Here is a 13,970-nt window from a genome sequence, read left to right as displayed (position 1 = left end):
CAGATGTTATGTGTTGGGGATTTGTGACTTGGAAGTCACTGCTTGTTTTGAGGAGTTTTGGGACTTTGGAACTTCCCTCTATTCTTTTGGAATTGTCCCCCTTTATATTGTCCCCGAAAACGTCCCCGCTGATACTGGCTCTGGTAAGTGGGTCTTGTTTGTGAGGTTGTGGGTTCTGTGCTTTGTCCTCGAAACCCCCCTCTAAACTGTGTTTTTCGAAATGTGCCTCTGCTCTGTGGGGAGTAGAGTGCGCCCATGGCTTTGGCCGTGTCAGTGTCTTTTTTCAAGTTTTTCGATCGCAGTGTCCACCTCCGGCCCAAACAACTGCTGTCCGTTGAATGGCATATTCAGCACAGCTTGCTGTATTTCTGGTTTAAATCCTGATGTACGCAGCCATGCATGTCTCCTTATTGTTACTGCTGTGTTGACAGTTCTAGCAGCTGTGTCTGCAGCATCCATTGCTGACCGTATCTGATTGTTGGAGATACTCTGTCCTTCTTCTACTACCTGCTGCGCTGTCTTTTGGAACTCCTTGGGCAAATGTTCTATAAAGTGTTGCATTTCGTCCCAATGGGCCCTATTGTATCTGGCCAACAAAGCCTGTGAATTGGCAATACGCCACTGGTTTGCTGCCTGTGCAGCCACCCTCTTGCCTGCTGCGTCAAATTTTCGACTTTCTTTATCTGGAGGTGGTGCATCTCCTGAAGTATGCGAGTTCGCTCTTTTGCGCGCTGCCCCTACTACAACTGAGTCCGGTGTTAGCTGTTGTGTGATGTACACTGGGTATGTTGGTGGCGGTTTATATTTTTTCTCCACTCTTGGAGTAATGGCCCTTCCTTTTACAGGCTCTTCAAACACTTGTTTGGAGTGTTTTAGCATTCCGGGTAGCATAGGAAGACTTTGATACTGGCTGTGTGTGGACGACAGTGTGTTAAAAAGAAAGTCGTCTTCAATGGGCTCAGCATGCAGGCTGACATTATAAAATGCCGCTGCTCTCGACACCACCTGTGCGTAGGCTGTACTATCCTCTGGTGGCGACGGTCTAGCTGGATAACATTCAGGACTATTATCGGACACTGGTGCGTCATAAAAGTCCCATGCGTCAGGGTCATCTTGACTCATTCCTGTATGAGTTGGGGATTGCATCATTGGAGGAGTGGCTACCGGTGATGGTTGCGGAGAGCATTGTGGAGATGATGGCGGGGTTACTTGTTTAGCCACCTTTGCCTGTGGCTGCTTGTCTTTTTCTTGGAAGGCAAGTTTGCGTTTCATTTTAATCGGAGGGAGAGTACTGATCTTCCCTGTTTCTTTTTGGATATGGAGCCTTCTTTGTGTATAGTCTGGCTCTATTGTTTCCAATTCCTGTCCAAATCTATGTGTCTTCATTTGTGTGGACAGTCCTTGTTCCTCAGTGTAGGAACTTGTTTTCGGTTCCGAGGCCGGATGTTTCGGTATCGAAACCTTTTCGGCTGCTTTTTTCGGTTCCGACGAAACCTTCTTTACTTTCGGCGTCGTGGTCACTCGGTGCCGACCCATTTCGGTGCCGCTATCTCTGTGCCGAACCTGCTCGGAGCCACTATCTCGGGCCCGAGATTGCTGTGTGGCGGTATCTCGACCGGAGTCGGATGACTTCGCCACCAGCCTGCCCTTTTTCGGTGCCGATGATCGGTCACCTATTTTTCGGGTTAAGCCATGGCCTGTTGGCGGTGGCGTCCCCTGGGCTTTAGTGGGTTTTTCGTGAGTTTTGTGTTTCGATGTCTTACTCACGGTTTTCAGCGTTTCTTCGGGATCGATCTCATCCGAGTCCGATTCCTGGATGGAGAATGTTTCTTCCTCCTCCTCGAAACGCTCTTGTCCTGTCGGCACCGACACCATTTGCAGTCTCCTTGCTCTTCGGTCTCTTAATGTCTTCCTGGACCGAAATGCTCGACAGGCTTCACAAGTATCTTCCTTGTGTTCCGGCGACAAACACAAGTTACAGACCAGATGCTGATCTGTATATGGATACTTGTTATGGCATTTTGGGCAGAAGCGGAATGGGGTCCGTTCCATCAGCCTTGAAGAGACACGTGGCCGGGCCGACCAGGCCCCGACGGGAGATTGAAAAAACCCTGAAGGGCCACCGGAGCTCTTCAAAAGTCGGTGTTGATCTGTTGTAACTAACCCGATACCGAACGCAAACAATACCGACGATTTTTCTGAGATTCTAACTAACTTTCCGACCCGAAACACGGAGCGAAAAGGAACACGTCCGAACCCGATGGCGGAAAAAAAACAATCTAAGATGGAGTCGACGCCCATGCGCAATGGAGCCGAAATGGGAGGAGTCCCTCGGTCTCGTGACTCGAAAAGACTTCTTCGAAGAAAAACAACTTGTAACACTTCGAGCCCAACACTGGATGGCGGGATGTGCACAGCATGTGTATCTGCAGCTACACATGCCATCAAACATATATATACACACATACACACACAAAACACCGGTCATTAACAACCCAGACTCCTTCTCAGACCGAAAGATCAATTGGGAGGAATACCTAATCCCATTTGATGATTTTGAATTGACAGTGGCAGGCCTGGCTCCTCTGTATCAGCGTGCTTTAAGACGATTCAGTTCAAATACTTGCACTGCATTTATTTGACTCTACATCGTCTATGGCGTCTGAATAAATGCACAACGCCAACTGTCTCCATTGCACCACAGCAAAAGGTGACTTTTCACACCACACAGAGCTGCAGCATGCTTTGCTCCATCTTGAACTTTATTATAAGAGCATGAGTGCCACACTGGGCAGGCTGTTAGGATGAAGAAGGGTTCATGCATGCAGAAAGCATGCATTCTGCAATGCAATGGGTCTCGCATTTGCTCGAGTTAGAGCTATTAGCCTTGTAAATTCCTAACTGAACTTTTCTTGCCACATAAATTGAAAATGAAAAGTAGAGCAGCTGACATAAGCGAGACGATTCAAAGCGCCATGGCCGCCACGAGCACGAAGGAGAGATGCGAAAAGAAGTTTGCCTGCAGTCAAATGTATCGACAATCAAGCAATTATCCATGTAGCAAGGGCATTCTGCAAGGCGGTAACACAATTGCCCCAAGGAGAGACAACAGAAAGCATTTACCAATGATGATAAAGGATTTTTGAAAGGCAAGTCCACGAACGAGTGAAAGTGTTGAGTGTGCGATAGGGTGGTTAAGAGCCCACAATACTTAAACAGATCAAAGCACTTTCACGCTCGACCTAAAAACACTAATTAGGTTGGTCTTTGTGGTTGGGAAAAGAGATACTGATCAGCATTGGTGAAACTCACCCACCCACAGGGTATAATTGGGGGCCATGTATGGATCGATGTTGTATCTGGGGAAAAAAAAACACGATCTACAAAACTCTGGATGCCTATGGAAACACTCCAGAGTTTGGGACGCCTGGGTACATTGTCGAGACAGGGCCTAAAAGGCAACACTGACCACGCAAAATCCACTAAGCATTGGGCTTTTGTTTTATCTAATGTTATTTGTATTCCTACAGCTGAGCATGAATGACAGTGGGGACACAACAGTCTTATTTTACTTATTTCCAACATCTTTATCCAAACAAAAATTGTTTGTTTTTGTGACCGGTTTTAAACCGCTAAAATCTAATAAACAGGAGTTATAAACAAATATTTTTGATCAGGTCATGGGATATTGTGATGACATCCTCTGTGGGATTGATGTAAGGGCATTACTTGTTTCTTCATGATTTTCCTGGCTCTCTCTCAGAAAAGTTGAAATGCTGGTGCCCAGTCATTTAATCTATAAGGGTATTATGATTATGTATGGCACAATATTCTTCACTTAGTAGATGTTAGAAGAGCTCAGGTAGCTTTTCTGTTTTTTCATCTTCCCAACTGTAAATATACTCACATTATTTAACTACAATCAATTTTCAATATTACCCTGCTTCTCCCACCATGCGTCTCATTTGCATTCTACGAAATTCAACTTGCTAAGAATTTCTCTCAGAGTGCTCACGGTTTTAGATACCTTTATTATCATGGCAAGCTCAGCCACATTTTTCTTAACACTTGGTTTATGGGTTTAACTCCTCTGTAAAAATTATCACTTTGGGTGGATATTACTGTTTTACCTATTAGCTTGATTTTCGTTATTCAGTCTGCTTGCCAGCCCCCTCTACCAGTTTTCTGAGCAAACCAGCCCTATTGCAGGGTGCTTTCCTTTTTTACAATGCTACCTTTTATTTTGCCCTAACAAGGTGCAGGAACTTAACCATAACCTCTGAGTGTACCGCCTCCAGTCAGCTTATGTTGGCCATGCAGCCCCCTATGGTGGCTTTTTTTTTCAAAGCCTAGATTTACATTCTGCTGGCAGCTAGCCCTGCAAAACAAAGGTGCTTTTGGAAACTTTTAGATGATTCACACTATACCTAAAATCACAAGAAATTTCATCCAATGTGATTTTCCAGAGGGATCTTCCTTATGGCCCTTTGAAAACTGTGTTTTCTCTAAAGCTGTGCTGGGGCCAACTCTTTGCGGTCTGTTCCCTGTAGGGTAGCTCCTTTCGACTAGGACACTGTGCATCAAGCTTTCTTGACATTTGATTCTACTGGGTGTTTTTGTATACTCTATTAAAGACTCTTGTAAAATCATGATTTAGAGAATGGAGATTAGGGAGATTCCCCCAACCACATGCCTGTAACCCAGTTCCTTGTTTTTCAATATGTATGCCTAGTAAGCACTGTTTTATGCTCCCTCTGCTGGAGTCACCTACATCAGCTGCGGTGCTCCGACAGTTTCAGGGACCTTCTTCAGCACTGCTAAGTGACCAACTTCTCTTTTCCATGTTATCACCACTTGCCAAGTGTTCATCAGGGGTTCCACTCAAAAAGAGAAAAGGAGGGCATGGTGCCGATCCTGTAAACCATCATATTATTCTGGAATGAGTGTGGCTGCTTTTGAGGACATCAATTGCTATAAGCATTGGACACACAGCTATTCAGGTTAGTTTTGTGGTGCTGGGCGTAATCCCACTTAATGTGACATGCCAGTAAGGCATTTTCTTGCTGAAAATGTTTCTAATTTGACTCTGACTACTGCTCACCCTGACGGAAGGCAAAGCAGGCCTCCTGGTTTACTGACAGAGAATGGGAATTTCTCATCAGCATTTACTTTCAGTCAGCTCCAGGTGTTTTACTTGAAACAGAAAACAAGTGTGAAGCTTGAATGGTCTATGAAGTTGTATGAAACACCCAAGGGTGAATAATGACCTAATTATTGACAATGCCCAGCAACACATTTATATTATGTGTGGTCCTCTAAAATCCCTGTCTCCTGTGCAGTTGATCCAGTGGATCTACTGTTACGGATAAGAGGATGCAGCAAATGCAAAAAGAACAAGTGATGGACGGAATGCTGAACAATGTCAAACATTCACCCCCAGTACAGGGATCTGGGCCTAAATCCATTGTTTTTTTTGCCACCCATGCCATTCCAGTTTGCACCCAGCCATAGGCAAATCAGTCTTGACCCTGTTCCCCATGGGAACAGTCCAGCCCGAACTGCCAAGCCAGGTCCCCCCCCGGACTGGAAACAAGCATCCTAGGAACGGTTTCAGGGTCTCACCCTTCATCAGCCAGGCTAGCTTGACTCCAGTGGCATGGGGAGCAAGGGACCCACGTCCAGGGAGGACCTGGCTTGGCAGTTCGGGCTGGACTGTTCCCATGAGGGACAGGGTCAAGACTGATTTGCATATGGCTGGGTCAAAACTTGGGCGGCATGGTGAGCAAAAGAACGATGGATTAAACCCAGATCTGTGACTGGGGGTGAGTGTTTGCATTGTTCAGCACTCCGTCCATCATCCTTTTGTGTTGCTAAAGGATAAGAGGATGCCTGGGTGAGATATGCACATCATGGCCTCAACTTCCTCAGGACCCAAACCCTAGATTTACGAGGGAAAAAAGCAAATATATGCCGACAAACACATCCATCAATCTTGATCTCCCCTCCCTCAAACAGTCTACCTCTTGTGCTCTGCCACAGTTCCACACACTTAAAAACACCCTCCCCCATGCTAATAATAATGCAAGTTCAATATGTGGCATCCTGCTTCCCTCCATACCTTCCTCAATAACTTTCTTCACCACCCATCCTTTTATTTTAAAATTAATACCGGTTGTTTTGTACCCTCCCCACTACCATGGTACCTCTCTTGCCTGCCCATCCTAATATTTTTATAAAATTAATATTTTGCTTTCTGCAGCTTAGCTCCACCGCAGAAGCTGTGCTCTCTGCTCTCTGTGTGCGCTGGTGCTGCGCTAAAAGGCAGCTGTCGGTGCCCACTGGACTCGCATCAGCCCAGGGAATCTACGTAGACCGATGCTTATGGGATGCAGAGTACAGAACTGACAGAAGCAGGCGAGGCAGCAGGCAGTCATTCTCAATTCCACCACCTCCTTCTGGACTCTAAATGCCCAGGTGAGATGAGACACTGGGGGAAGCCAGCATGTTTCCGGGTGACGTAACAGCAGTAGAAAAACAAGCTTTTGCAATGCAACAGGTCTCACGTTTCTCCAGGTTAGAGCTATTAGCAGTTGTAAACTCCCAAACGGATTTTTCTTGCCACATTAAATGGGAAAAAAAAGCTACAGTTCACTCGTGTGAAACCTATCAGCAAAAGTGCAATTATCTATGTAACCGGCTAAAGTGCAATTGACTATGTAACAGGGTCGATGTCATGCAAAGCGCTCGACTTCTGCCAAGCAGGATCGCGCTGCGAAAAAAGATAAAAGTAGTCCACAAACCAGACAGAAAACAGCAAGCGTTGTATGTTTTCAGTACTTCGTCACTGCGCTCGAGGAGGGCTAACCACCAGAAAAGGCAGGACGTATGCATGCCTTCCACTAATGAAAGCAAGCAGATTTTAAAAGGCTAGCCCACGAACCAATGAAAGACACTGACATGACATGGACGGGGCTCCGAGCCCTTTTCTAACTACTAACGCGTCTCACAAGAGATACGCATGCGACGCAGACTCGACCCTAATAACGTTTGCTTCTCCACTGTGGTTATGCTATCGCCAACAGCCAGAAACAGCTGGTTTCCTCTCCTGGTCCTCTTGAATTATGACAACAGAAAAACCTCTAAAAGGCCCCAAACCGTTCCTCTGCTAACCGAAGAGGCAGCCATCAATACTTACTTTACTACACCAATGTAAAAAAGTAGTTTATGACAAAAATGCAAATTATTTAACAAAGGAAAGGAACACTAAAATAAACACACAATAATGTAATGCCAGTCCCCACAGTGGTTTGTTGAATGTGACCCATCATGTGCAAAATCAGAAACCTGCATGTGCAGAATGTGAAGCATAAGCACAGAGAAATATTTTTAAGACATGTTTATACCTTGCCCTGTTTTTTTGTTAACATCGGTATTTAGGCTGCTCATCGTCTGTGCTGGTTGAGGTGCGGCTTGCGTGGCGACGCTGCTGGTTTCCCATCCTGAAATTAGATATTAAATCAGTATTAGTGCCAGAAAATGCAGTTTTACGGTAATTAATCACACTGTACCAGTGGTTCTTAACCTTTTGACTTCTGTGGACTCCTACTAAATCATTAGTGGACCCCGACTCTATTACTGAAATCCGAGGACCTCCACTGAGTCATTCGATTCTGGGGACCATGGCCAAAGCAATTTAGATTATTTGAACCACAACATCCTACACACAAATACAGAGACAAGCATTTATTCATCAAACAAATACACAAATGATGAAATATTGTATTAAATTCACAAAGGGAGAAAAAATAAATCACAATTTTAATGGAAAGGATGGAGTTTTTTTTAAATTCAATTTAGGCCCCCACTATTCTTGCTAAATACGGTTTGCTGCACTTGAACCACTGCGCTGTACGATGGGATAAGAACAGATGCCATTTTAAAAAAAACGTTCACGACCAAAAGATGCCACAGAGGTTCACATACAAAAGCAGAAAAATGAGGTGAGAAAACTTTCTAATTGCATGTGCAATCTTCATCCACGGAAAAATTACTTGGAATATTTTTAGCTACCAAAGTAATCAGTAATATGTTGATAACATATATACCTAAAACCCCAGTGCAGGCCACAAGACTCTCGGCCACTGTAATTTAGATACTATGGTATCCTATATAAGATGTTACACGAGCAATATTTGTTTTCCTGTAGGCCTCTGGTATTGGGGCAATAAATGTTCCCCATGCTTGACGTTGAACGGCAGCAGGCGACTTAGTCAAAGATTTAGTACCTTGAGTATGGAGGAGGTCTCAAACAAAATATGGCTTGTGATGCCCAAGCCAAAGGACACTCATAAGCAACCATCTTTTGTATTCTAGAGCCACTGGACCACATACCATTAACCTCCAACTAATAAATTCCCTTTAAAACGCTATTAGCTGTGTTTCTTGGAGGTCTGCTTTTTCTGGTTGGTGCAGAGGGATTGGGGTCAGGGGGGGAAATGCGCTGAAGAGTGCCCGACACCCTACTATAGTTTCTTTTGGTTCTCACCTGTGAAGCTGTGGCTTCTGGAAATGGATGGCAGCCACAGTTAATAGCCCTGCGATCATGCCTAAGGTAGCTACTCTGGCTTCTGAGAGGGGCAATGCTTGGGCCTGCAAACCGGAAGGAGTTAACTGAGTTGCGCCGTGAGCAAGTGTTACTCGTGGTAGGAATTAAAATATGTGGTGGATTAGATATTTAAAAACCAGACACACGTGCAAGTGCCCCCCTAAGGTTCTTGGACAGACATAGGAAGTCATAAGACTGTCCCTGTTAGCAGTGGTCTAACCTTGCTTATAACCAATCTTTTTCTCAGCAAGAGGCCCTCTGGGTACTCCACTCAGGTTCCACTGGCAACTCCAATCAGATCGCAAACCGATATCGACTATGCTGGTTTCCTGTGGTGAATGGTGGGACTCACCTGTCCCCATTTCACCACCACTAGTCTGTATCCCTTTCTGGTGTACTTTCTATTGAATGGGAGAAGAACCATCTGAAACAAAAAGCTTTGGGTTTACTCATCCTCATGTAGTAAATTGTTCCCATCCCAAATGAGAAAAGGGACCAGGGTTGGCATTCAATCGTATTTTGGGGACTAAAGGTTAGTGGTCAATTTGAAGGACCTCAACCTACATTTGGTAACCTCTAACGTTAGAAAAACACTCACCAGCAGACACTGCTGCTGGCTTCTGAGGAGGACTTTTTGATATCAATAGCTCTTCAGGATGTACACAAGCCATCAATGGTTTCCCAGAGTTTGTGTAGGGGATCCGCACTGGGGGTGCCAAGCTTGCTCTACAGACCTAAGTCTCCAACCCATGTTTCACCAAGGTGTTGGTCTTGGTAATGGTAGTTTTCCTCAAGGAGGGGGAGACTGGTTTATCTGTGCAAGGGACAGCTGCTGATTTATGACCTTTCTCAGGGCCAGACTATCTGGGATACAAGGTGGTCAGTCCAGTTTATCCAGACTCCTATCTACCTTATCAGCCAGGCCAAATCTCACCATAAGAGGAGTCAGGATTTAGTTTACGCTAGGGTTTAGATTCAGCCCAACTTGGAGAAGGTCTTCCTGTAGCTGAACCATGCTACAAAGCTAAGCTCCTGTTGCAGAACTACTTTGCAGCAGAGGTTCCATGAATACAGATGCAAGGAGACTTGGTGAACTGTAAAACTGGAGAAGGGGGTTGCTGTTCCTTCCCTTGACAGCATTTTTTGTATTGATATTCGGCTCAGTTGGTTCTTCTCTAGGTTGCCAGTCTCTTCATGGTCCAGTTGGTTCAACTGTAATTGCATCTCCTAGTCCAGAACCTTCTGCTCCATTGGCTGCCTCACCTCCTTGTCTAAGGACATCCACTCATCTGCAGTGGTGCTTATTGCCCTCCAATCTAATGGTGCGTAGCAACACTTGGCTCTGCCTCAGCTCAGGGGCAATGAGTAACACAAACTGCGACTTTCATCTAAGTGAACAGAACATTTTGCAGGATAAGAAGACTTTCAGCGCACAGGAAGCCTTGGGAAGGCCAATTTTAGTTTGCATCAACAGTAAAATAGACGAGTGTTGGAAATGACCATCTATCTTTTGCATGCTAATTTCCCCAGATTTTAGCATTATTTAAGAGAACAGGTTTTTGTTGGCCCTAGGACTCTGCACCCCAGAGTCACTCCAGCTGACCAGTGGTAAAGTGCTTGCAGACTTCATTTGAAAGTATGGTAAAACTGGCATACCATACACCTAAATTTTATATTTAATTTAACTGTGAGCCCGAGCATATGGCACTAAATGTACCTAAGGATTGAAAATTAAATGCTACCAGTGGGCTGCAGCACTCGCTGTGCCATTAACTAAAGTAGCAATGCAAACTGTGTACACGCCCGCCCTTGCAACCTGTATGTGCAGTTTTAAACTGCCATTCGAACTGGCACAATAAGCCTTTAGTCAGACCCAAACCTTCCCTTTTGGTACTTATAAGTTCAGCCCTAAATGCCCATAGGGCAGAGTGTTTGGTATTTAAAAAGTAGTACATGTGCATTTAATGTTTTATATGTCTTAGCAGTGACACCCCCCCAACCCCAAAAGTCTTTTGTCACTGAAGGAAGGCTGGCTCTCCATAGAAAAACACTGGGATACATTATAACAACTTATAATGCTTAATTGCAGTTTGGAAGCAGCTACAAAAAATATTTTTTTTTCATAGCGATTTAAACTCTAACTTAATGGTAAATTCAGATATTATATCATGGTTGTGAAAATGCCACTTTTAATAAGTTGGCATTTTCTTGTCTAAGTCCAATGTGCCCTTCTGCCAGTGTCACCTGACTGTTTAATGGCTCACCTGTGGTGATATGTAGGTTTCTGCAAGACAGTGGATAAAAGCCTTTGGTGTTTCCTCCTCGAGCAGAATGGCACGGGACAGTGGTCAGCCCTTTCTTGAGTTTTAAAGGATACCTACCCTATCACAAGCAGATGTAGCTCACACTTAGACTTAGACAGGCACTGGGCAACCCTAGTATGCTCCTCAGAACACTCTTGGATCGGTGAAAAATCAGGAAGTCTGTCCTGATGTCTGAAGAATGTGAAGAAAGGTTTGGCCTGCTTGCCTTGAACACAGAAACACAAAACTGACTCCATGGGTCAGTTGGCTGACCGACTGTTTGAGATGCGAGGACACAACAAGCTTCCAAAGACCTTTCATGCAGCTGCCCAGGACCGTGCTGATAGCCTCTGCTGGAGTGAGTTTTGACCCTCAAAGAGACAGGGGGGCCGAACCAATATCCCTAGCTGATCAGATGAATGAGCATTGCTGCTGGGCCAAAGATTCAGGTTGCTCCCATTCTGATTTTCTACGTAGCAGTAAGTCTGATCCAGAAGGACCTCATGGAGTAGGTGGCCGGTCATGTGAAGACCTACTCAGCTACAGCCTTGTCCTGCTGGAAGAATCTGAGTTCCAAAAACAGGATTGAATCTGAAGGCAGAAATCTCCGCGTGTGAAAAGTATCTAGCCGTCGAGGGCTCTTCTCTGGGCATGCAACTCAAATTTCTCCCACTCCGAGCTTTCCTGACAAAAGGCATCAGCTTCACTGAGAACTCATCCAGTGGCTGTCCAACGACATGAAGCACAACCAGCTGACTGCAGCAGACGCTTATTGCTTTTTGGTGCTATTTTTAATCTTAAAGTTTAAAAATTAATTACTCCAATTTTACTTACTGGATTTTTATGCACTTGGTGTCATTTTATTTATTAAATATTATCTATTGCTCTGAATTGGTTTGGGTTTTTTCTTATGTGGTGTTTTCACTCCATTACTGTTTCAACACTGCATAAATATTTAACACATTGCCTCTAAGCCAATCTTGACTGCTTGTGTTCCACAGGGTTAACCAAAGGTTTATTTACTGACTTTGTTGGTTTACCCAGACAAGGATTGTGATCAATATTTGAGGTGGGCTCTTACCTCATTTAAGTACTACTGCAGTTTCTTACAACAAGCCATACATTATTCAGCACGCCACAAGAACATGCCCTTTGAATCAGTTGGTGTTCCACCTGCTGTCTTCGCCTAAGCAGGAGGTGGTTTCAATTAAGGCAGTCCGCATAGGGGGTCTGAACAATTCAAATGCAGACACGTTTAGACTGGCAAACCCCCACTCCTAGGACTTTGCTGTAGCTCACCCAGTTTTGCTGGAGATCTGCTGAAGGTTCGGCAGTCAAATAGTGTATTTGTTTGAGGATTAGCACAATGTTTTGCACCCTCAGTTCTTCTCCAGAATTACTGATCTGACAGTTTTGAGGATGAATGTGCGTCAGAGTCTATGCTGTTCTAGCATTTCGGTCCATTTGCCTAATCACCAGTCTCCTGGCTAGGGCCCTTTCCTTTTGGCAGTTTACCTACAGCTGATGCCAAGTGGTTCTTCCTCTGGACTCTTGTTCATTCTTTCATCCATTTTTGACCTCAGCCTAAATTCAACCAATGAAGCTGTCGTTTTCTAAGGTTAAAAGACAGGTCTTCAGTTATCACGACTATCTCTTGCTGTTTCCATTTCAATCTAGGCCTCTCATAGACCATCCTTTCAGCATTCTTATGGACATCTTTAGGGCTTTTTTGCCAATGGTGTATTCTCAGGAATTTGGCTTCTCTGTAGTGTGCCTCAAAAATGAATGCTAAACCTGATTTCTCCAGGGGCCATAGGATATGGGCTGCTTGATATCTACATTATGATTACAATAGTCAACAATGTGGGATTTTTGGGGGCATAAGAGGGGTAGGATTTGATGATTTGCCTCCCATCCGTAGAACTATTCATTTGTTGGAGGGCTTCACCTTCTTAAAACCCACATAACAGGAATTGGCTCCCTTTTGGGATGTGTACATGGTCTAGTCTACTTATCGGGTGCCTCAATTTAAGCCCTGGAGAAGGTTCCTGAGAGGTTCTGAAGCGAAAAATATTTGTTCTTTTTCAATTAAAGTCCTTAAATGACACCCAGACTTTGCAAGTATGCTTCATCTGCAATTCTTGTGAATTAACTTGGTAGGTACAGGGGGTATTAAGGACACGGGTGCCATTTATGGTATGTGGAAGACCAGCCATGGGAAAATAAATTTTGGAATTGAATAGGCTGTGCAGGATGAGTGAAGCAGGACCTCCCTAAGAGTAAGTACTGCAGCAAGGAAGCAGTGGGCTGTAGTAATTAAGATTACCAGACAACAGCTTTCCATCTTCTGCTTACATAATTATGTGGGAAAAACATAGGAAGCATATATGTAGTTCACAAATCTGACTGACAAGGCATAAATACCAAGCAAGTAGGGCCCAATTCAACTCAAAAACACATGACGTTTTATCTCTTTGGATAAATGCAGCACAAAAGTCTATGTGACAAATACTAAACCTTTTCTTGGTCCCTGAAGCTCTGTACCAAAGTTGATTAACGTTACAAACTGATTCAAGGTTTAAACTTGCTGCAAAGGGCCTAGCACTGTAACTGAATGCACTACTTCTCAATTTACAACAGACAGGACCAGCCTAATGGCTCAGTGTAGGAGGCTGGACTGGCTTGTAGTGAGTACCAAGGGGTACTTGCACCTTGCACCAGGCCCAGTTATCCCTTATTAGTGTATAGGGTGTCTAGCAGCTTAGGCTGATAGATAATGGTAGCTTAGCAGAGCAGCTTAGGCTGAACTAGGAGACGTGTGAAGCTACTACAGTACCACTTAGTGTCATATGCACAATATCATAAGAAAACACAATACACAGTTATACAAAAAATAAAGGTACTTTATTTTTATGACAATATGCCAAAGTATCTTAGAGTGTACCCTCAGTGAGAGGATAGGAAATATACACAAGATATATATACACAATAGCAAAAATATGCAGTATAGTCTTAGAAAACAGTGCAAACAATGTATAGTTACAATAGGATGCAATGGGGAA

At 44.3% G+C, this 13,970-nt stretch overlaps 1 protein-coding gene across 7 annotated transcripts in view; it reads right to left on the bottom strand.

The window, feature by feature from the left end:
* ICA1 (islet cell autoantigen 1) overlaps positions 1–13,970 on the bottom strand; it is a 230,009-nt gene that overhangs the window by 52,812 nt on the left and 163,227 nt on the right. For all 7 annotated transcript variants that reach the window (XM_069211715.1, XM_069211718.1, XM_069211719.1 and 4 more), the window contains one exon: positions 7,404–7,499. In XM_069211715.1, the coding sequence (XP_069067816.1) occupies positions 7,404–7,499 (96 nt within the window). The remainder of the gene's footprint in view (positions 1–7,403; positions 7,500–13,970) is intronic.

This window comes from Pleurodeles waltl, chromosome 10 (assembly GCF_031143425.1).
Source record: "Pleurodeles waltl isolate 20211129_DDA chromosome 10, aPleWal1.hap1.20221129, whole genome shotgun sequence".
NCBI lineage: Eukaryota > Metazoa > Chordata > Amphibia > Caudata > Salamandridae > Pleurodeles > Pleurodeles waltl.
This window is presented reverse-complemented; position numbering and strand designations above follow the sequence as displayed.